Source organism: Megascapheus bottae, chromosome 25 (genome assembly GCF_031878675.1).
Source record: "Megascapheus bottae isolate mThoBot1 chromosome 25, mThoBot2.hap1, whole genome shotgun sequence".
In the NCBI taxonomy this organism is placed as follows: Eukaryota; Metazoa; Chordata; class Mammalia; order Rodentia; family Geomyidae; genus Megascapheus; species Megascapheus bottae.
The window spans coordinates 18,721,413-18,745,834 of NC_143533.1; the positions used below are offsets into that span (position 1 = coordinate 18,721,413).

At 37.6% G+C, this 24,422-nt stretch overlaps 1 protein-coding gene and 1 long non-coding RNA gene across 6 annotated transcripts in view; one reads left to right on the forward strand and one right to left on the reverse strand.

Annotated features, from left to right (window-relative positions):
* Positions 1–24,422, forward strand: part of LOC150046516 (uncharacterized) — an 82,621-nt gene that overhangs the window by 38,290 nt on the left and 19,909 nt on the right. Inside the window, exon 5 of one of the 2 annotated variants that reach the window (XR_016539709.1) lies at positions 18,116–18,294. The exons of the other annotated variant lie outside the window; for it this stretch is intronic. This is a non-coding gene — a long non-coding RNA (uncharacterized LOC150046516). The remainder of the gene's footprint in view (positions 1–18,115; positions 18,295–24,422) is intronic. 2 annotated transcript variants of the gene reach the window in all.
* The window catches only part of Slc12a1 (solute carrier family 12 member 1), an 82,733-nt gene that overhangs the window by 27,250 nt on the left and 31,061 nt on the right, over positions 1–24,422 (reverse strand). For all 4 annotated transcript variants that reach the window (XM_090358460.1, XM_090358459.1, XM_090358461.1 and 1 more), the window contains exons 10-19: positions 22,878–22,962; positions 19,734–19,885; positions 18,376–18,483; positions 17,932–18,055; positions 15,989–16,090; positions 13,777–13,932; positions 9,001–9,100; positions 8,164–8,275; positions 3,225–3,365; positions 585–691 (exon numbers count right to left, since the gene is read on the reverse strand). In XM_090358460.1, coding sequence (XP_090214586.1) covers positions 585–691; positions 3,225–3,365; positions 8,164–8,275; positions 9,001–9,100; positions 13,777–13,932; positions 15,989–16,090; positions 17,932–18,055; positions 18,376–18,483; positions 19,734–19,885; positions 22,878–22,962 — 1,187 coding nt within the window. The remainder of the gene's footprint in view (positions 1–584; positions 692–3,224; positions 3,366–8,163; positions 8,276–9,000; positions 9,101–13,776; positions 13,933–15,988; positions 16,091–17,931; positions 18,056–18,375; positions 18,484–19,733; positions 19,886–22,877; positions 22,963–24,422) is intronic.

Sequence of the window (24,422 nt, forward strand, 5' to 3'; positions counted from 1 at the left end):
CTCTGAGAATTAAATGGGTTAGTTCATGTTGAAGATGTCAGACTGGTGCTTGCTGGTCCTTTAAGATCTACTCTTTTCTACTCTTTTCATTTCTTTCCCAAAGCTTTTCAAATGTGTCACTATTAAATGTCACAGACCATCTAAAACTCACATTTGTACATAAAACAGTGCTACCACACTAGCAGAAGTACTGGTATGAGGACTTTCTGTGTTAACAGGAAGATCCGGGGCCTTGAGACTATGAACACAGTAAACTGGACATAACAGCCAAATTCTGGTTGTTTTGGAAGAAAAAAAGCTTCTCTCCTTTTCTGGTTGTCCTTTGTTTTTCCACTTGTAAATGTACTTTAAAGTTGTGAGTATAGACATTCACTTTTTTCTTTGACCCTAATGTTACCCCTGCAATACTTTCTCTAGCACTCAAACACCCTCCAGTTGTTGGTATAGTTTTTCATTTTGCTAAAGAATTGAGAGGATCAGGAGAATATACTTCTTTCTGGAAATTTAGCCTGGCCTCATAGTGTTCTGTACTGCCCTGGTTACTGCATTACAAACAAGAATTTGTCATGGAAGCCATCACTTACTGTATGATTCCCACATAGTTCTCAATCTCTGTCAAGGGAGCTTTCCTCCAGTTTTTTTTATATCCAATCACTAGAGTGTTTGGCTTCATTCTTCCTAAGCCCGAGGCCTAAAGGAAAGACATAAACATACAGGCATTGCTCACCATACTGGGAAACTAATACTGCAAATGAAAAATAATGTCCAAAGACTGCTTAAGTAATGTTCTGAGGATTCTGAAGATGAGATTACATTTTAGTACGTGTCCTTCATGCTCATACCCAAGCATAAAATAAAGAGATTAGTTCTAAATCATCTCAGCCATAAATGGATTTTAGATGACAGAAATGTAGCTTTTCTAAATTAGCAGTCATTTGCATTTCTTCTGACACACTCATTAAAATGGTTCAATAATTTAAATCAAGTAAGGGTTGGCTTAACTGTTAGCACACATGTTATAACTTAGTGGTTCAAAGCTCATTTCTACCTGTTATGTCCATAATGTCATCAGTAATAAAAATCCATGTTTGGAAAATTCTTACATACAAGAACCACTAAAATCTCTCACATTACTTATTGAAGAATGACTGAGTTATGTTTCTAAAACCTAAACCTTTTGCATGACAGAATCATTAGTAGTTATCTTCCATACCAGAAGTTAGATGACAAGATATCAAATTCCAGTTAATCAAATTTAATTTGGCAATATTATCAAGCACCTATTAATTGCAAAGTGATATGTTAGGTACCATGAGAAATTACTGATGCATACACACTGGTGTGAAGTTTCTGAGAATAAGGTGAGCCAGACAAGATATACAGGTAATTGTGATATTGTACAGATGCATGAAATACAAAGGAGAATATAGTCATACATAGAAGGAAGAGGGAGATGATGGAGGGTTCCTGAAATAAGTTTTGCCTCCAATATATTTGGAAGAGTCTTGCTCTGAGAATGTGCAGATAGTCCAACAACTCTTTGTGTTATTGTTCTTGTTGTTGATGATGGGGGGGGTGTGGGGAGTGGTGGTCATGGGGCTTGAACGCTGGGCTGGGTGCTGTGCCTGAGCACGTCAGCTCAAAACTAGCACTTTAGCACTTTGAGCCACAGCACCACTTCTGGTTTTCTGGTGGTTAATTGGAGATAAGAGTCTTATGGACTTTCATGCCTGGGCTGGCTTTGAACCGTGATCCCCAGATCTCAGCCTCCTGAATAGCTAGGATTACAGGCATGGCCACCGGCACCTGGCTTCCAACAACTCTTTCCAACACTCATCTGGTCCTTAGTAGGCATGCAGAGGTTTGAATATTGTCTTTTCCATGTCTAGAGTTTGAGGATACCTGTAGTATAACTTCTTAGATGGAAAGAAGCCTCTATCCCAAACGGCATAATTGGCAATGCTTAACTTTAACATCACTGTATCCTTCCCATTTGCCACTTTCGTTTGAAGAAATTCATATGAATTTCCATAGCCATTCTTTCCATAGCCATATCTTTTGTCTCACGGCTCCCTCCTATTTCCTATCTGATCTGTGTTCCCAGTCCTACTTAAAACTTGTTTTATTTTATAAATCTCCTGTAGTAATTTTATATTAATCTGGAACTTTCCCCAGACATTTAACCAAGAGCTACTGAAAATAAACTACTACTAAAAGAAATATCAGCATTTTGCAATAATATCTATTTAGGAAATTAATAGAGACAAAAAGCAGTTTCAGAAATGGGTTCTCTGCACAGATACTTTTCAAGTAAGTATTCTTCAGATGTATTAGACTCATAAATGTATCAGATAATCTTAATTATAAACTATTACAATTTAAGCATATACATCTATCTATCTATCTATCTATTTCTGTACATAGGTAACAGTTTACTGGATACAGTCCTCAATTCTGGCACTTCCAAAGATGGTGACTTTGAAAGCCTAATGCACCATTTGGTGTACATAGAACTAGGGCTGTATTACCACAAAAAATTTAGGATCCTAAATTTCACAATTCTTGGAGAGTCTCTTTTATTATCTTAAAGATTTTTCTGGCAGCTAACTTATAGAGATGGGAGTCAAGAAAAAATTTTACGTAGTTATTATAGAAGTAAAGAAGAGGGGAAAATGAAGAAAGACTAAAGGATAAAGGACGGAGAGCTGTGGGCTTTAATGTTAAGCTAAAGAGATTACTACATTTTATTCAACATTCTGGAAATAATTCAGGAGGATGGGGAGGTTTTATACCCTGATCCCCATGCATTTATTCAGTTGCATCTGGCAGCTGCCCTCACCATTTGCAAAAGAAAGTAAAAGAATGTTTGACTTGCACTGCTGTATGAAGTATAAGATTGCAAAAATAGTTTGAAGTTTTAATAGGATTCTGAATGTTATCAACCAGTAGAACAAATTTGCATTTCAATAAGTATGGGAGCAGAACGTACACTGGTGGCCAAAGGCAACCTCATTTTCTATTTCCAGCATATCCTTCCTAGTTCACTGTAATAGAGCCTCCCTCCTTTTGTTCTAGCTCTGCCTTTTCCCAGAAATTCAAAATGAATTCCTTCACCTTGGGAACTGATCTCTGATGCTTAGCTGCCTAACTACAGCAATTTGTTTTAGGGCTTCATAAACATGGGGTGCTAATTACCCTTTCTCCCCCCTCATTGCCAGCCTTACCTGAAGGAGACTGCGGACACCATCTCTGAAGCAGTCTGCTGCCACTGCAGCATAGAAAGCCTTGATTTTGTTCTTTATAAGCCAAGCCTGTTTTTTAGCCATACCACTGTTCATCTCCTTAACACACAGCTTGCGCGGTCCCTGTGCAGTACAATGAAAAATCAGTTAGAAGGCTTGCTATTATTTATCACACTTGCTGTTGTTTTCTAAAAGACAGAAATAGCCAGCAATGCCCTATTGACTTCGGAAGTGGGAAAGAAGGTAAAACACCTTGCTAAACAAGTTCATAGTGTTTAGGAGAGGACCTGTGTTGCTCACATTACTCACTTTTCACCCCCAAATGCTGGACTTATTAACACTTATTTAAGGAACTGCCTCACAGTGAATGAAGGGAAAAGCTGAGGGCATGGTGGCACACAAGGAAAGAACTGAAAATGTGATTGAAGAGGCTCAGGATAAATATACAATCAGCCTTTGACTCAATAGTAAGAGCTCCTTTTAAGAACACCAAAGAAATCTCCACTAGAACCTAGTTTCAAGAAATGGACAGAACACATGGGAGTCAGAACCTATGAGCTGCAAATCTTGCCATGCACTGCACATCTTGACAATTCTATTAGGCAGGATGCATGGCTCCTATGTGCTGTTAAGAAGCCCCTTGTGTCACTTTTCCCTGTATAGCATTGATACACTTCCACTCAAATGAGCATTTCTTCTCACTCTGTGAATCTGGTGGGAACACAAATTCACATAGCTATGACATAAAAAGAGGAGAAATGACTAAGAGAAAAGAAGGCAGGTGTCGTGATGGGCATTTTATAATTTCAAACTTGTTTTTAACTAAAATTTTTATTTTATTTAGAATCTTGACAAAATGTGGTCTGTGCGCTCAAGATTTCAGCCAGGCTCCCAGGTTACACAGATGCTGCTGGTTATTAGACAAGTCTCTGAGAATCTTTAATAAGGAGAGAAAGGACATTGGAATGTATGAAAAAGCATCCAGACTTTGTAGTCAGACAGAACTGGTCTAAAATCTGAGTTTGGCCATTTGGGAGGTTTTAATCATCTCTGAACTTTGAAGTTTTATTCTTAAAATGGGGATAAACTCTCTTTCCTGCATAGTGGCACTAAGCAGTAATAATATGGTACTCAGTACCATATCTGTAAAAGAGTATCTGACATTGAGTTTTCTTATTTGAAACGAGGGCTCACTATCTCATTAAAGCCCCCTTCCTAATACTCCTAACATGTTTGTTGTATAGTGGTGCTGAGAGGACACAAACTCAGGGAGTTCAGTTTGAATCTAGCTTTGTCATTAACTAGCTGATACCTTTAGTGTGTCACCTGACTTCCTTTATGTATGTTGTATAATATATTTTGGTTTCCACTGCCTGTTAAAGCTTTAACCCACATGTTAGCATTTGAAATGTGGCTCATCCAGAATAAGAGACACCAATAGTATAAAACCTATCATGTATTTTGAAGCCTCAGGATGAGGATAATATAAAACATCTCATTAATATTTCCATGTGGATTGAATATTAAAATAGTATTTTTAGATTTTGTGATAAATTATTAAAATAGCAATACTCATTTCTTTTTACTTTTTTAACTGGCCATGAGCAGGTTTAAACTTCCATATGTGGTATCTATATTTCTGTTATATAACACTAGATGAGCTTGGAATTATGTCTGTTTTTATAGTTTGTTTAAATTAGATCAAGATTTTCCTTTTTTTCTTCTTTTTTTTTTTTTTTTGTCAGTTGTGAGGCTTGAACTCTGGGTTTGGGTTCTGTCCCTGAGCTCTTTAGCTCAGGGCTAGCATTCTACCAACTTGAGCCACAGCACCACTTCCAGTTTTCTGGTGGTTAATTGGAGATAAGAGTCTCACGGGCTTTTGTGCCTGGCTGGCTTTGAACCTAGATCCTTAGATCTCAGCCTGCTGAGTAGCTAGGATTACATAGGTGAGCCACAGGCACCGGGCCAAGTTTTTCTTTTTAGTATTTAATATATTGTGATTTTTCCAATATGATTTCTAGAGTCTGCCAGTGTATGAATCATTTTGGTTGATTTATATTAAATTAAAAAAGAATCTTCAATGAGGATAGAAAAGTTAAAAAAATAGGAAAGAAATTTATTAAATAGAAAGACCTGGACTCGAGAAAGAGATATTATTTTGAATCAAATTTAGCTCAGGTTTCCAGACTATTAATGAATTTCAAACTATCAACCTAGCTGTGGGCATTCTAGATGCCACCTACTACTCAGGAATGAGGAAGTATTTTATTGAAGTTGAATGGTAACAACAGCCATTAGATAAAGAAACATTTACAATGGCTAAAAACAATGACTGGATCATCAGTATACTGAGTCATACCACAATGACTATGAGCCCCTGAGGAAAATGGCATTTATTTAAATAAATACAGTCTAGCAGATGTCTATTCATATTATAGAAATCCAGATTAAACATTAATTGTGACAGAGAGATTTATTTTAATGACTAAGCTTGTCATACTGAGAAGTCATAAAAATATTTCATGTACAGTCTCTTTTTGCTAAAAGGGAACATAATCCCCTTGTAGCACACTTATTAATGAGAAACAAGAATGAAGTGCAAATGTATCCAGGATACAACAAACTAACAGAGAAGGTGTCTTGGAATGCAATTATTAAGCATTCAAATGTGTCATAATCACAAAAAGGACTTTACCACCCAATTAATTGATGATAGAGCTTTAGTCAGAATGTCAAAATATGACTGAAGGAATCAGTTCAGAATTTGAACAAAGAAACTTAGATTTTTTTGGTATATACTATGACAATGATTCAGAAGTGAGTAAAATAATTTCTAATTATTCTAGAGAAGCTGATAGGATATTACTGGTTATTCTGGAGAAGAGTCTCTCAGACTTTTCTGTCTAACCTTGCTTTAACTGTGATTATCTGGACCTGGACCACCTCTGTAGCCTGGACTTATTAACCTTTATTTAATGAACTATCTCAGTGAATGAAGGGAATGAGGGAATGCCTGGTGACACACAGGAAAGAACAGTAAAGGGTTTGCAAAGGAGGATTACAGACGTGAACCACTGGCACCTACCTCCAATTTTTGTTTTTATTTTTTAAACATTGTGCTCAATGTTTGAGTTAGGAAATGACTCAGTGGAAAGTTATTACTACTTTCTGTCCTCAAGAGAATATTAGCAAATGGGAGCAAGACTTCTGGACCATCCATGGAGAGATCAGAACAATAAAGTATAATGTAATGCAACATATATATCAAACAATTAGGGTCACACAGACTTAGGTACTTGTTTTGAAGGAAAAGATATTTTAGCATCTTAATTCTTTATTTCAGCTAAAGCAACAAAGGGTTAATTAAAAGCAATATTTCATAGCTCTGTAGAAGACCTTTCCTCCCTTGCCAATATATGACTTTTTACTGCCAGTTCATTTCTCCAGTCCTGAAGATATTTTATTGCCTGTTAAACTAAATTTTCTCTAAATTGCTAGAGAAGAAAAACACCCCAAACTGCTTCTATATTATATTGGCCAAAATGAAATCCAGTAATCCAGGGCACCAAAGTTGATAATATGAGAGAAGGGGTTTTGATAAGCTTTTAAAAATACCTCTAGAGTCACAGCTGGTCGTTACTTAATCTGTCAATCTTAGATACTCAGTAGAATTCTCTCCACCCCTAGCTGAATAACTGCATTTAGTGATATTATTCAAGTTACTGTCATATAAGCACAGAGAATAAATACAATATGACCAACGTGATTCATATAGCATTTAGAATATTGTCAAGTGTAATAAGATGCTAAAGTTCCACTTACAGTGGCATGTAGTAAATTAGCCTTCAGTGTCTCTGCAGAGCTGACTGGCCCCAGAGTCACACAACTTCCTGATAGCCCATTTCGTGGCAGGCACTGGAAATTGAAGTAGCAGCAGCACCTGATAGCAACAGCATTCCCAAGGATACTAGTCCACTGAGGTTCTCTCCTCGTGGTTCAAGTCAGAGCACACTTAGATAGTCTAGACTGAAATCTAGACTCTGCCACTCGCTTGTCATGTGATCCAGTATGATTATCCTAGATTTCAGTCTCTAATCAGTAAAATGATAAAAAAAAATTGCCTTGATTTTCTGCCCCATAGGCTCTTGTGTGATCAAATAAGAAAAATTGTTTGGAATTAAGTAGCAAAAAAGAAAAGAAAAACTGTAGAAAGGTGCTTTGAAGAATAGGTAAGTATGCAGGGAGTATAAAGATACACTAATTGATGAAGGTTTTTTTTGTACTTGATAAAAATTTTATGTGTGTGTGAGAAAGATATACTGGTAGGAGAGACAGAGTTATGAGAATACAAGTAGGGATAGGATAATTTGGAGTATTTAGACTTATTTTTACCTTGATTCTAATGCTTTCTCCCACATGAAAAAATTGATCAATAATTGTAGCTTACATTTTAGTACCTACTTTGAATTTGAACACTTTCCCTAAAGAAGTCACCAGTGTGCATAAACTTCCTGATGAAAAGGGAATTTATTCAGCTGTTTATCTAAGGCATTTTTATCTAGTTCTCTCCTCATTGGTTAATCTGTATAATAGTGCTCTAGCTGGCTCATTCTAGCCTTTTAAATTTCTGTGGACAGTTATCACTCCAAATGCTTTCATTTTATTTCTGAGCCAGTTCAAGTTTTCTTGACTCAGGCTATCATTTGGAAATATTTATCACTTTCAGTTGGTCTCTTGTGAAATCAGAAATACTCAGATCTCCCCATTTAAATTCAGGGTCATGGGTTCTTGCTAGTTCTTGTTCTAGGACTTGAGAGAGAGGCTGTTTCTTGATTACTGCATCCATCTTCTCTGCTTGCCTAAAATTACCCAGGGTGAGCATGGAGGAAAAAGCACTTTGCTTGGATGAAGTGGTTCTTACCACAAAGACTTCACAGCAAATGCAGAGGCCACTGTTCTTGGTAAAGGCGTGCGTTATGTCCAACAGAGCAGGTCTTGTCATGGGTCCCCCTGTTAAGACAATACACTGGGGCCTGAAAGTAAGAGAAGATGACGTGAAAGTTTGTCAGTCCAGAACCAGACACCCGTAGAAATGGCAGGTATAGAAATCTTGGCCAAATGAGACCATCTTTCTCTTTTTGAGTTTCCCATCAGAAATCTTGTTCATTCCATCTATCCAATCCATCTTTCCATCTTTAGATTTTTACTTTAATTAGTCACGGTGAGCATGTGACAGGCAAAAGGTATTCTTGGGGTATTCTCTATTTTCTTCTTCTGGACAACATCTTATCCTAAATCTCAATACAACCTGCTCCTCTCCAGCCTGTATTTCTGTGCTATATTTCTTTATTTTCCTTGCAAGCTTATTTAGTGAAGTGTTATTCAAAATAAGCTATAACTTAATAAAGAGTGAAGAATACTACTTCCTCTAAGGAATTTGATAAGCCATGAAGTGTTAAGCAGACTGGAGACAATATCAATGATGGGGATTTGGGAATATCTCTCTAAAAATCAGGTTATCTTCATGCTTGGGAGGTACCATTTGACCCTGTGAGAGGCTGTTTTGGGTGGACATAACTCAATGTGGAAGGAGAGAAGCATTTAATGGCAAGAAGTGCTGTTGTAAAACTATTGGTTTTGTTGCTCATTTTTTGAAATATCCCTGTAAAAGCTCCTAACTTCTCTAATATATTTGTCTTGTGTAGAGGAAAACCACTGCTCATGTAGAATGCTAGGATGCCTGAGAAGCCAGCATTACCTGAAGTTTTTCACGTGGTCTTCCACTGTGGTTAATTCTAGAGCATTGTCTAGAGCACTCACATAGGAGAGGGCCTGTGTGGAGGAACCCCAGTTCACATCTGTAGATGAAGGAGGAAAATTGGCACAAATAGCATTGACCTTTCATATGTACACCATGAATAATTATTTTTTTACAAGACAATCTCTTCTATACTTCCAATTGGCTATGAAAAGCACAGATGAGTGCTCAAATTAGAGAAAATACAGCATTGTATTTCCTAGAAAGAGCATTGAACCTTATGTGAATCCTTAGAAATGAGACTTCTTTCCAGCTACACATCAGACTGTAAAGCTGCAATCCCGGAAAACTTACTTAGTAGGATAGGCTGGGTGATGGTGGTGTGAATTCAAGGTTCACGGGGTTTTCATAAATTCTTGAATTCAAATCACAAAAAAGGGATAGCTGTACTCATCAACAGTGTACATTCATCTTTCTGTGTTGAATAGTAAAACTGAATTGCTTAGGATTTCTTCTATATCCATGAAGAGAGTGGAAGTTGTTTTTTAAGCATTTTAATTTGACCTTTTACAGCATAATATTCATCACAAGTGAGGTCAATGCGGTCATCCCTACCCCCCTTACCTTTGTGTTTAGTTTGTTGTTGTTGTTGTTGTTTTGGTTGGTCATGGGGCTTGAACTCTGGGCCTGGGCATTGTCCCTGAACTCTTCAGCTCAAGGCTACTACCCTGCCCCTTGAACAACAGCACCACTTTCAGTTTTCTAGTAGTTAGTTGGAGATAAGAGTCTCACGGACTTTAGTGCCTGGGCTGACACTAAACCTTGATCCTCAGATCTCAGCCTCCGGAATAGCTAGGATTACAGGCATGAGCCAGTGCTTCTTGTTTATGTTTAATTTTGTGTGTATACCTTTGGCCTTTGGCATGCTAGAGCTCTATCACCTGAGTCACATTTCCAAATGTTCTGTTTATTTTGTTTTTCCATGCATGTCATCACATTGAGCCCTGTTTGTTATGGATTGAAATATTAACCAAGATGATTGGGAGGGGGTGGGGAGAGGGAAATGGGGATAAAAACATGTGGGAGAAGTAATGCACTCACTACTTGGCAAATGTAACTGTAACCCCTCTATACATTACCCTGACAATTAAAACATTAAAAAAAATATTAACCAGATCCTTTTAAGTAGTTGGAGGGACAATCCCTGATAGGAATGGGCAGATCCACCTGAAATGATTAGCAGTCTATTTTTCATACTCAAAAAAGTGATATCAGTTATTTAACTGTAGATAAAAAGATTAAGTACTGAGTATGCTCCTGGCACTAGATATACCTTATGGTATTTATTCTTTTATAATGATAAACCTATATTGGTCAAGCGGACATTTATATGTGCAAAAATGAATCTTGAACCCACCTAGCACAATATATAAAAATTAACTCCAAGTAGATAATAGGCTTTACTGTAATTAAGAAAGTATTAAAACATATAGAACTTTGTGACCTTCCATTCAGGTAAGATACCTTACATCATTTACAAAATGCCAAACCATGAAAGAAATAAAGCAAAAATAAATTAGATTTTATAATAATTAAGGATTTCTGTTTTCAAAACAAAGTATAGGCTGAAAATTTGGCTTAGTGGTAGAATGCTTGCCTAGCATGCATGAAGCGCTGGTTTCAATTTACATATACAGAAAAAGCCAAAAGTGGCGCTGTTGCTCAAGTGGTAGAGTGCAAGCTAAGAGCAAACGAAGCTCAGGGACAACGCCCAGGCCCTGAGTTCAAGCCCCAGGACTGGTAAAACAAACAAATAAAAAGTATAAGAAAAATGAAAAGATAAGCCACAGGAATACAGAAAATATTTCCAAAACAAACACTATGAAAAGATTTGCCTCCAGAATATATAATGAATACTCATGATTAAGTAATAAAAAAAATTTTAAGTTACCGAAAGATTTAAACTAAGAAGATATATGGATTGCATATAAGATATTCACTATCATTAGTCACTGAAAATAAGTAAATCAAATCACAATGAGTAGCAGTCTACATCTATTTTATCTTCTTAAGAAATCAACTGATACTAAGAGCACTGGTGGCTCACCTTTGTAATCCTAGCTACTTAAGAGTCTGAGCTATGTCTGAGGATCACATTTTTAAGCCCAGGCAAGTAAGACTGCAAGATTCAGGGCCAGAAGTGTGGCCTAGTGGTAGAGTGCTTGCCTAGCATGCATGAAGCCATGGATCCAATTCCTCAGTACCACATACACCGAAAAAGCCATTAAGTTGTGCTGTGACTCAAGTGGTAGAGTGCTAGCCTTAAGAAAACTCAAAGTCAGCGCCCAGGCCCTGAGTTCAAGCCCCAGGACTGGCAAAAACTAAGACTGTAAGACTCATCCTCCAATAAAATGCCAGTCCAGACAGCTGTGATTCCAGTGGTAGAGTGCTAGCCTTGAATAAAAGGAGCTCATCACTCAGGCCCTGAGTTCAAGTCCCAGGACTAGCTGAAAAAAAAGTCATGCCAGGCACAGTGGCTCAGGTCTGTAATCCTAGCTACTCAGGAGGCTGAGATCTGAGGATAGCAGTTCAAAGCCAGCCTGGCCACTAAAAACCATGAGACTCTTAAAATCACTAGAAAAGCAGAAGTGGTACTCAAGGGATAGGGTGGTAGCCTTGAGCTAAAGAGCTTAGGGACAATGCCCAGGCCCAGAGTTCAAGCCCTATGACCAACAACAATAAAAACAAAGTCAACTGACACTATTTATATACTGATAAAGATGTAGAGCAACAAGGAGTTTCATTGTTGGCAGGAATGAGAACAAAAATGATTACAGAAAATGTCACCATGGAAACTAAATTGGCAATTTCCTATAAAGTTATGTACACACTCAATATGTAAACAGAATCCACATAGGTACACATGAAATCCCAAGTATGAATAGCTATAGCAGCTTTACATGTAATCACCCTATACTGTTAATAGTGCAGGTATAAATCAGCTGTCCATTAACAATGGAAAATTTTTAAACAGTTGTTACTTATATAATAAAATCTTAATAATATGAAAGAAAAAACAGCTGATGCATGCAACAACACAGATACATTTAAAATCATTTTGCTAAGTGAAAGAAAGCACACATAGAACTATATACCGTATGGCTATATTTAGAAGATGCTATCAGAGGTTCAGACATTAGCAAACTATAGGTTCAGACATTAGTAAAACAGTTTCTAGGAGCTATCTGGGAGCAGAGAGAGATCAACTACATAGAATTGTGAAGAAACTTATGAGAATAGTGCAAATGTCTTATGATTTGGTGGTAGATAATGGTCTATATAAGTTTGTCAAAACTTACCAGCTATCCATCAAAAAAGGCTGAGCTTTTCCCACATTAAAAACATGTTTCATGCTTTTCTTACATGAAGTAAGATTTTGCAGTGAAATCAAAGCTTTAAGTATATTAGAATTACAGCAGCCCTTGATTCACAAATCTGAAACCCATCTTTTTACAAAGAAAAATAAAAGAACCACCTCCAAAGTCGTGGCTACTATCTCTGCCTTGCTGGCAAGTAAGGGAAGAAGAGGCCATGCAGTGAGGACTTAGAATCTATCAACACAGCACTTGATGTCTCCTCACTTCAGTCCGCTCTTCTCTTGGGCTCTAATCACCTTGTTTCTCCATCCTAAGGGATCTTCTTTGTGTTCACATGTCCAGATTCTCTTATAAAATGATAACATTTGGGGCCGGGAGTTTGGCTTAGTGGTTAAAGTGCTTGCCTAGCATGCATGAAGACCCGGGTTCGATTCTTGGTACCACATACATAGAAAAAAGCCAGAAGTGGTGCTGAGGCTCAAGTGGTAGAGCTCTAGCCTTGAGAAAGTCCAAGGACAGTGCTCAGGCCCTGAGCTCAAGCCCAGGACTGGCAAAAAAAAAAAATGATGACATTTCTCATTTAATTGCCTTAACTTACCTTTCAAGGTGTACCCTGTGTTCCTTCTTCTTAGCACTCAAATATTCCATGTGTATTAAGGCTATGAGGAGTCCTAAACATATTACACACCTATATTTTCCTTTACTTGTGTTTTTCCCTTGCCTAGAATCTCATTCCTGGTCTCTGTGCCATTCACCATCTCCTAATAACTTGTTCATTGCTTCTTTTAAGTTTAGCCTCTTTGTTCATTCAAGGCACATTTATTAATTTCTTACAGAATGCTTGACCCTGGGAAGATAATCCATGAACCAAGAAAGTTTTCTTAGACAATCCTAAGCAAGGTTTCTTATGCTATCTTCCTTTCTCAGCAATTTGTTCCTATTCCTCTGGTGATATCTACACTATTATAATTAATTACTTAATGTTACTCATTGAGAACACGGACTTATAGAAATTAGAAACAGAAAAGGTAAAGAGGAAAAGCTTGTGGGATTTGTTATAATTTACCACTTAACTCTGATAAGAATGTCAGCCCCATCATATCCTGACTGTTACTTTGGTAAATGATGAAGTTTTTGAAAGCCCGTTTCTTTATTCATAAAATGAGACTATTGCATAGCATTTAGTGTATAACATTACTGTGAAAATTAGATAAATATATGGAATGTAATAGATGCTAAGTGAAGTTAATTATTATTTTTTCCTTACATCATCTTGCTACTTTGTATCATATACCTAACAAACCTAACAGAAGTTGCTTGGGAAGTTGCTTATAAAACATTTGGTGAACAGGTAGAGAAATTTGGAAATCCCTTACTAGGAATTTTTTGCTTGCCTTACCTGGTTTCTTATAAGTCACATAGATATAGAGAGATAACTCAATGACATAAGTGATGACAGCTGCCCACCAGTTGATAACAAACATGACTGCACAGCACAAAACAGCTCCAAAGAGAGATACCCACATATTGTAAATTCCATATGCAGGTCTCCATCCTGAAAGTAAAGAAATGTACAGAGAAAAATTTCCAAACAACTTGCTGTCATACTATGGTATATTATAGGAATACAGGTAACATGTTTTTTTCTTCCTGCCATCAAAATATTAGAATTTTTTGTGTATGAAGCTAGGATTCCCCCCCCCAAACTTTGTACCTAATGCTTCTGTTCATTGGCTAGCACTCTACCAACTGAGCCACACATCTCACCCCCCAAATTAGACATTTTAACCTTGTTTTCTAGTCCTTTCCTATGAGCTTGGATCTCTGCTTTACAAAAGTGGTGATTACACCCAACAGGAAATTGTAAAATTTAGAAAACATTCAACATCTGGAAAATGTACAATCATAGACCCCCTCCATACCTTAACTGCCTTCCCATACTACCAAACCTTCACTATCTGTAAATCTGTTTCATCAGGAGTTTGAAGGTCTAGAAGGTGTACTGGTATAATGCTTAAAGAAGAGGAACCTTTCGGTTATCCAAGAAAGAAGGTTGATTCAATGAGCTTTTTGCTTATGGGGAAGACTGAGAAATCACGGAGTTAATACTCCTGACTTCTTAAACAATCTTTCATTACCCCAAGTAGACTGTGCTTGTTCATTTATGAGAAAACTCAGTGCAGCAGTATGTCATGCATTTGATAATGAAAATACTTCTCACAGTTCCTATAAATGAAGGAGGTTTCCATGTTCTATTAATTCTCCAGCCTAGGAGAGAATATGATTGGAATGGGAAACTGATTTGTCACTGAAGGTTGTTTTAAATTTGGAGTTGCCAAAACACAACAGAACCTTAAGTCTTCTGGAGTAATTTCCAACATGACCACAAGATGGAACTAGCATTTCAAGAACATCATTAGAAATAACTTTTTTTTTTGAGTCTGGGTTTCTGTCTGAGTGTGAGTATGAGGATATGTGGCAAGGAGAGAAAGAGGGAGAGGGACAAGATGAGTCATTTTCTAGGTTTTTGTTTTTATATCTCTCTTTTTCTATTTTTTTCTCTTTCTTCCCATTTCTTCTTTTTACTCTTGCTTCTGCTGACCTGTGTAACTTGTCCTTAAAAAGAAAATTATGGGTATGGAGTCTTGTATTTGTTTCTAGTAAAAGGATATGACAAAAGTAAGCCAAAGTCTTCAGTTTTCTTTTGTAATCTAGGAACCTTGGGTGAGTCAAAGCCCTTCTTTTATCTATGTTTATTCTTAATGGCAGCAGGTTTGCCAAAAGGGAGTTGGGATGGCAGTAGGCGCTAAAAAAGTATTTACTAGGGCCGGGAGTTTGGCATAGTGGTTAAAGTGCTTGTCTAACATGCACGAAGACCTGGGTTCAATTCCTTCGTACCACAGAAAGTCTAAGGACAGTGCTCAGGCCCAGGACTGGCAAAAAAAAAAAAAGTATTTGCCATTTTTGATAGAAGTCCTTTTGGTGAAGAACTTTCTAAGGGCAGATAATGTCAAGTTTATTTTGGTGGAAAGACAAAGGGGGCTCTATTGACCAGTGAAATCAAAGAGGAGATGAGGGGAAAGTGGCTGCTGTGAAGTTTTGAGCAACTTTAATCCACAGCCCCAAAATTGCACTGAAGCCCATAGCATCACAACGTGATGGGGCCCAACCTCAATCTGCATTGCCTGATCTCAGCAGGTAATTATGGGAACTACTCATCCTTCTCTTCTGCACCATGGGCAGGAAACAAATTGATAGTAAGGAAGTCTCAAATATATACATTTATTCCACTTCTGTGGTCACTTTCACCCTGGAAATAAATAGTGGTGTTTTTCCATTGCTGAAATAAATGTGGTTTCTCTTGCAATGAATAATTTATTGCCACAGGAGAAAATTGACTTTCCGGTTGGTCAAAAAGGCCATTGCTCAAATGATTCTTTTTCTATTTCAGAAGTCGTCTCCCAACTCACCAAAATAAAGTGGATTACACTGCCCACTAGCATATAAGAAAACATATAAACACAGATTGAACACTTTTCACTGACTTATTTCATTTTACTGAGGCAAACTGTTTGCTTAGGGTTATTTTAGTTTTTGAAATGTCATCTTACCTGGAGATTTGGCATAAGAGGCATGGAAGCAGGAGAAATTAATAAGTGCATATGAAGCCAGGAAAAAGTTGGAGATGATGGGAGCAATGACGTTGAGTTCCGCTGTAATAGAAGTAGAATTGAACAGAAGCAGAATTGAGTGATGAGATCAGGGGCTGAACAGCTGTTATAGCCTGGAAGCTTGACTTTATTTGGAAATTGAAAACACAGCTAGCATCTGTCAAAGTTTAAGAAGGTGGTGATTTTTCTTTGGAGCTATATATATGCTTTTAGAGTTTCCATAAAGTGAGAATCAGGATAACCCTACCAATCAGAACACAATCAGGATGTCTATATACAGAAAACAAAATTCATGTGGAGGGGGTGGAAGTTTTGAGGACTGAGAATATCATGGTGCTTGGAAGAGTGGTAAATATTATTGCTAAAAGCCTGTGGTAACAGAACTTTCTAAGGGTGCATAGTGTCTAAGGGTGGAAAGGCAGAAGAAACTATTGGCCAATGGAAGAAAAAAAGAAATGAAAAGTAGCCCATTTTTAATGTCTTTAAATCATAGCACCCAAAATAGGTACTATAGATATATACCTTCTCCTTTAGATGCCCACATTAAATGTTCTCTGCTATAAATACAACCAAAAGGCTGTTCATGGTGACAGACTAAATAGTACTCTACCAGATGTTCCCAATATATTCTCTCCGACTTTCAGGACTTCAGTTACTCTTTATACTTTTCCCCATTTTTCTTTTGCCTCCTAAGACTTGCCAAACATTTTTACCTCAGTGACTATCTAGTAAAATTTAATCCCAGGTGGAGTCTTTCCTTTTACTGTTCAATTTAAGTTAAAATAAGAGACATCAGATATTTATCCTTCTTAATGATGCAACTGTGGCAACTGTGTCTGATTCTAGGACATAAAAACTAATAAAGGAATGGGGGAAAAAACCCTCCTGCCATAAAGCTTGCGTATGAAGCTATCCATGTTGTTCTGAAAGAATGATTTTTAAAGGTTATCATTTAATTTATACAAAACTTTTCAAACCTTGGCTCTGTGATCATTTAAATGCAGTAGAGAGTAATAATTTGAGGTCTTAAAGGTTAAATGACATAACTGAAACATCTCTCTATATAATCACTTTTTATTTAAATTCCTCAAGACCTGACAAACATACAGAGTTATGTATTCTCTGCTTTCACATCATAGAAATATTATGAAGATTCTTGAATTAGGGTCACTTCCCTGGGTGTCCTATGTAATGATGTGGAGACCTCAATGTCTGGCCTCATATACTGAGGAAAACACAGAGCTTATACATAGTTCCCATCCCTTTTGCTCTTCTCTTCTGATGTGCTCATCAGCAGTTAGAGCCTTAGGGAAGAGAAAGGAAGATGCAGGGCTACAGTTGATGAGTGTGCCTTTCCAAGTTTATATAGGTATTCCTGCATTACCTAAGGAAAGGAAGTCAAGGTGGTAATGTAGGTAAGTGCCTATCAAATTCACAAGTCTACATGCCTTTTTGAGGAGCTTATACAATGCAGATTGCTCTCCTCATAGATTCTGAGTAACTAGATTTAGGACAGAAAATATTTCACAAATATTAGTGATTTTGAGCAGATGGTCAATAAACTACATTACCATAGGCCGTTTAGTTGAACTAGCTCAGTCCCGTGTTATAGCAGTGTGGAAAACTGCATTTGGATAATATAGATTCAGTGGTATTTGGCTGAATAAGTTTTCAACATTCAGGTTCCAAGAATAGAGTCCAGAGTCTACCTTAAGTTCCTCCAAGGACCTCTTTGCACAAGGATTTCTCATTTCCTTCTTAGACAGATTCCAGTATTCCCAATTGAAATCTTAAACATGAAGCAGGTAATTTCTCAAACTGAAGGGAAAAGCCTGAGTAATCAGAATTCTTTGGCTTTCTGTAAGAACAAGAAAACTACAAACCAATAAGAATAAACGCCATGGCTATCAAAAAAGTGAGAAAATATCCTCTCAGGGGTTCGTTGTTTTTCCCATATCCCTTGGCAAAGAACTGCAGTCCTTTGAAGATGTTGTCCTTGCACAGAGCCTAATAGAAAAGAAGAGGAGACATTTGTCATTTATATTTATGCACTGTCATTTTCTCTAGGTGATTCAAACAAGAAGATTTGGGGAAAGATTAAACGATACACAATACAAGACACAAGTTAACACCGCAGTTTATCATTCTTTATATTATTTGAATCAATCTTGACTATGTGGCAGACAGAGCACTTGGGCCAGATGTAAACATTAACTATTGCAGAAAATGATGGGAAGTGATTGCTGGTAAGAATGAATATTTCCACTTGATTCTTGTTCAGGGGAAATAGCAATGGAGAAAAGCACAAGCTCTTGTGTTTGAATTACCTGGAATACTTTGGGTGCACTGACAAGGGAGGCCAGGGCAGAGGAAAGCGTCGCAGAAAAGATTCCAGCAGTGATGAGAGGCCCAAACCCTGACACCATGCTCATGACCTTCAGGAGCAAAATTCAAGTTAGGAGACTCATCCAACAGTTTAAAAAAAGAAAACACCCAAATCTTAATACAAATGCTTTCCTCTCTATTTCCTATGATTTGGAATTGTTCATAAACTAATTGCTTCTAAAGCAATTTCTTTCTTCTGTTTCATTCTTAAGATCTTAGTATTTGGTTTTTCAAAATGGCCTTGTATGTTACTTGCAAAAAGATACTGGGGGCTGGGAGTTTGGCCTAGTGATAGAGTGCTTGCCTAACATGCATGAAGACCCGGGTTCGATTCCTTGGTACCACATACTTAGAAAAAGCCTGAAGTGGTGCGGAGGCTCAAGTGGTAGAGCTCTAGCCTTGAGAAAAATCCAAGGACAGTGCTCAGGCCCTGAGTTTAAGCCCAGGACTGGCAAAAAAAAAAAAAGATACTGGGAAAAAAAGAAGCAAAGAATGAAATTATTTCCAAGATTTTGACATTTTCCCCCCATTTTCTGTGTGTTCGTATGTTTTTTTTTTTTTGATGGGGGAAATTCTGTACAGCAAAAAGTGGCATTTTAATGGGATTTGGGAAAGAGCTCAGCTCTTTCCTAGTCTTCAAAAAGACATTAGTTTTACTTCTTCCTGCACACAAACATAAATTAAACATAATTTTAGGCCAGAGACCCGATGAGATTCTATCAATTTTAGTCACATTTTAGAATAATGACTTCAGCCAAGTTAATTTCTCAGTGTTGGTTGTTAAAATAAATGAGTGAAGACTTCATAACACATCTACTTCTCTCTCTCTTCACCAATCACAAAAATTAATACGTTGCAAGTATTACAGTTTTCCAACTCCTTTGTTTCCCCCTGTCATTTTTCCTGTCTGCCAATCACAACTTTTCTCTTGCTCTTGTATTTCAGGCCCTCGGGATACTTCAGAGCTTTTTCCTAAGCCAAAGCCCAAGTAGGAGATGCACCCCAAATGCTAACTAATTTAAAATTCTGCTTTCCACCACGGGAATCTTGTGAAATTGATAGGGAGCCACACAGGGCCAGGTGATCTCCCTTCCTATCATTACCTATTTTCTTCCTACCACGGTTAATATAACCACAAGGATTGATATCACACAATGCCTGCCTGCTTCCTTTCCCTCCCATATAAATCATTCTTGGCTCAATTCAAACCAATAATTATCAGTTGCAGATTTCTAAAACTGAAAACAAGAAAAGGAAGCTTCTTTTGGGGGGGCCTGGGCAGAAGTGGAGTATTGTATACCTGGAAGTTGTTCATCAGTCCATACTGACACGGTTCATATCGACATCTTGAGAAGTCATAGCCCAACCCACAAGCTGCGGACCCATTGCAGTTCATTCCAGAAACGATGGTGTCATTCACACTTCCTGTAGCATCTCGGACCACACAGGACGCTGTGAGAAAAGGAGTGGCTTATCATTACTTTCAAACTTTTGCTCCTGTTGAATTTTCTTCTGAAAACATGCCCTTGATGTTTAATCTCGATGTTTACCTTTCATGTTTAATCTTGAATACCCTCAGGATTATTTTGAGTCTGAACAGGTCTGTTCTTAGCTTGTGTTCATTGTTAATTTTTACTGAGACATGGTAACAGGAGGCTACCATCCTTTAAATCCTGAGAAGGCCCTGTTTATAATAGGCTGCCATTTTGGCTGCCTTATCGAGAACTTGGGAGCTGAGACTCTTCCATTCTGATCTCTCATATGTGTGGTGGTGTTCTGTCCATAATACATATTCAGCTCATATGTCTGAGTTAGTAGTATTGTCTGAATGTGTTCAAGTACGGATTTCCTTATCTATAAGAAAATCAGGGGAGGACATTGTACTCTTATAGTAAGATGATAGAACTTTTGCTCTCAATGAGTGTATAATGTTTTAATAGGGTTGTAAGTCTACTTTATGTTTACATAATAAAGGTAATCTTTTGAGATAAAACACTAAGATTTCCTATTTGAAAGTTAATATTAATGATCACATTTTAGTGTACAAATTTTTTTCCCATCAGTTGTAGGGTTTGAATTCAGTGACTGGGCACTGTCCCTAATTCTTTTGGCTCAAGTGCTCTACTACTTTGAGCCATAGATTGACTTCCAGTTCCCTGGTGCTTAATTGGAGATAAGAGTCTCATAGACTTCTCTGCCTGGGCTGGCTCTGAACCAGGATCCTCAGATGTCAGCCCCCTGATATCTGATTACAGGTGTGAGCCACAAGTGCCCAGCTAATGTGACTTAAAATTATAAACATTCTGTGATGAATATCTTTCTGCATAAAATGTTTCTTCTGTTTTTCAAAATACTTCTCTAGGATAGAGAAATGGAATTATGAACATTTAAAAGAATCAATATATGTTTCAATCTTTTTTTTCCAGTTCTGGGTTTGAACTCAGGGCCTGAGTACTGTTCTTAGGCTTTTTCCTCAAGGCTAGCACTCTACCACTTGAGCCATAGCATCATTTCTGGCTTTTCTATGTATATGGTACTGAGGAATCAAACCCGGGTCTTCATGCATGCTAGGCAAGCACTCTACTTTTAGGCCAAACTCCCAGCCCCTATGTTTCAATCTTGACATGAGAATTTTTTTACTTACTGTAATTTCTGTCATTATGTATTTGATAAGTGATTAACATATATGATTATACATAGCCTTTTTTTTTCCAGTCCTGGGGCTTGAATTCAGGGCCTGAGCACTGTCCTTGGGCTTTCTCAAGGTTAGAGCTCTACCACTTGAGCCACAGCACAACTTCCAGCTTTTTCTATATATGTGGTACCAAGGAATCAAACCCAGGTTTTCATGCACTCTAACACTTTGCCAAACTCCCGGCCCAACATAGCCTTTTTTAACTACATAAGGATAAATTCTCTATAATCTAAATTCCAATTAACAAAGTAGTTCAGTTTGCTTTTCAGAATCTATCAGAGTGGGTTCTCATTCCTAATTACTTCAAGATAGGTCTCAGGGACAGAAACTAATGGCAATCTTAGCCACAAAAATTCACATTCTTTGAAATCAGGAAAGACTTAAATCACAGAACATTTGCATAGGAAAAGTCACTTACAATAATCAGTGCTGTGATAAAAATCATGGATGTTGATTACCAAGCAAAACTATCCTTTCTAGATTTTACCTCTTAAGACATTGTTCATGTATGTCAACCTGAATATTCTGAATCATGTGTGTTTACTTCTGCATTATAGATCTCTCCATTTTCCATGAAGTTGGGCCCTTAGCCATTATTTGTACTAATGAAAGGATATTGACTTCGTGATTATTTTCCTCCTGGGAAAAGTACAGAGATGCAGATTTTTTTCTACCTGTGTAGCACAAAAGCTAGAAAAAAAATCTGTGACATCATTATCATTTCCTTACATTTTCCATATGAAAAAGAAAAACCACTTGGGAAATTTAAGTTTAGGTGGCTTCAGTGTCATTTAAAAATGTGTTGATATCCTAAAGCATTAGACTACATGCTGTAACTAAACTTGGAAATTCCACAACAAAACATTTAATAACCTTGTCTAATTTCCTCCAGTAAGAGGCAGTAAGATAGACAAGAATCTAAATGCTCTTAATCTTTGCTTTTGTTTTTTTCTTCAGAAAATAGTTTAAGATATCTTCACTTTCCTAGTTTCCTTACAGTCAGAGGAGGACCACTGTGATATATTCTTTGGTACAATGGTCAGCAGCTTTCCGTAGTTGGACAGTCTGAGTCTGGATCTCTTATTGTGCACAGAATGTTATTTTTTATGCATCCTGGGAAGCTATATTTCTTCTCTTTTTACTGTGACATAAGCAGGCAGTGGCCCCCAACCCCGAGGAGAAGTGACCGTAGGCACTTGTAGAAACAAGCTGGGAGATACACAAAATTTCTGTTCACTAAGCAATATCAGAGCTGGCATTCTACATTTCCTCTGGCTGGGTTTTGTTCTAATTTGATGACAGTGACATTCCCATAGGAAAGGGCATCAGTGCAAAGGTGAGACATTGTCATGAATTTCTCATCTTTCAAAAATTTCTAATGCCGTTATTTGCGTTTGGTGTGATATCTTGTGTCTTCATTCCACTGTGCTCTTAGGAGATGGGAGGTAGATGCTGGAGGTAATGACTTTATTAGCAGTGGGATCATCTAGTATGGCAGGATGGAATGGTCTTTGGGCTCAAGTAGCATTGAGCTACTTGACAAGTGGCACTGACTTAATGATGCTTGCAGTACAGTTTAACTGCATTGAAACCCTCCAAATACCCAAACCATTAGTATTAAGGTACCAAGGAAGGAATTAAAGTTGCTGCCTTAGAATAAACAACTTTTTAATTATGTTCCACCGAAAGCCCACTAGACGTGAAGAATGACTAGTCTTGTAATTCCGATGTCAAATACACACAACTTACCCACACAAATAGCAACCCCGATGTAGGCAACAGTGGTAATGAAAATGGCCAGCATGGTTCCTCTGGGGATGGCATCTTGGGGATCCTTTGAAAAAATAATATGGAGGAACGATCAGAGCAAAAATAATGAACATAGATTGCTCAGAGTACTTCTGTGTTTTCAAAACTTTAGGATACTCTTTCTATGGCAAATTCTGAATAAACTAGAAAACAGATGGTAAATTGGTGAGTTTGAGTTCTCTGGGCGTTTGTTTAGAGTGAATAATGAGATCAGTAAAACAGAAGAGATCACTAACTGTCCCGGAGGTTGAGTTTACATTTTTAAAAGTATGATAGTTCACATACCAGCAGCTTCTCCCGTCCCTGCATCTCCTGTGAATTCTATGTTAATATATCAGAAGAGAACAGAAAATGTATTTGTCTCTCTCTTTCTTTCTCTCTCTCTCTCTCTTTTTATTTATTTTTTGCCAGTCCTGGGCTTGAGCTCAGAGCCTGAGCACTGTCCTTGGATTTTTCTCAAGGCTAGAACTTTACCACTTGAGCCTCAGCAACATTTCTGGCTTTTTCTAAGTATGTGGTACCAAGAAATCAAACCCGGGTCTTCGTGCATGCTAGGCAAGCACTCTACCACTAGGCCAAACTCCCAGCCCTCTCTATTTGTTTTATACTGAGCCTACACTTGCCTTAAAAATCCTTCTGACAGGGGCCGGGAGTTTGGCCTAGTGGTAGAGTGCTTGCCTAGCATGAATGAAGACCTGGGTTCGATTCCTCGGTACCACATACATAGCAAAAAGCTGGAAATGGTGCTGAGGCTCAAGTGGTAGAGTGCTAGCCTTGAGAAAGCCCAAGCCCAGGACTGGCAAAAAAAAATCCTTCTGACAGAGCTAAAAAGGATTATATAGTAAATCTGCCACATTCATTTGGAATCTAGTTCAGGAATGATTGCAATGGAGATGTTCAATTTCCATACACAAGCGTAAAGAAAGAGGAAAATTCAAGCTCATACCAGAAAATAGGCTTTTCTCTTGCTTATAAATCTATATACATTCTATGAGTTGAGTTCACATCATATTTAATTTGCCATTTTATATCCTATTGGGGGGGTTAAGTCATAATAAATCAATTTCCAAGCAGCATCTTGAATTATATTCAATTCAGCTTAACAGGGATTATTAAATGGAGATTTTAATGCATCCATTGCTTATGTATAATGATACCTGGCATACAACAAGAGTCAATAAATATTGAATTGAGGGAAGTAAAATACCAGTAGGCATTAGTCTCCCCATTGGAGGACATGAGAATCATCAATACAAGCAATCAATACAGTCTTAACAAAGTTTGAGCTTTCTTTAAAAAAAAAAAACCATCCTTGAATATGCAGATATAGTCCATCAGAAAAGTCATTTGGTGAATGTAGACTCATTCTGATAGCTGGAAATCATGAATTAATCAAATGACCCTCTCATCCCTCCTCCCCTGTAGATTCTCTTTCTAACATTAATAATTTGAATGTTTGTGTTTCCCTGAGTAGTGCCTTGGACC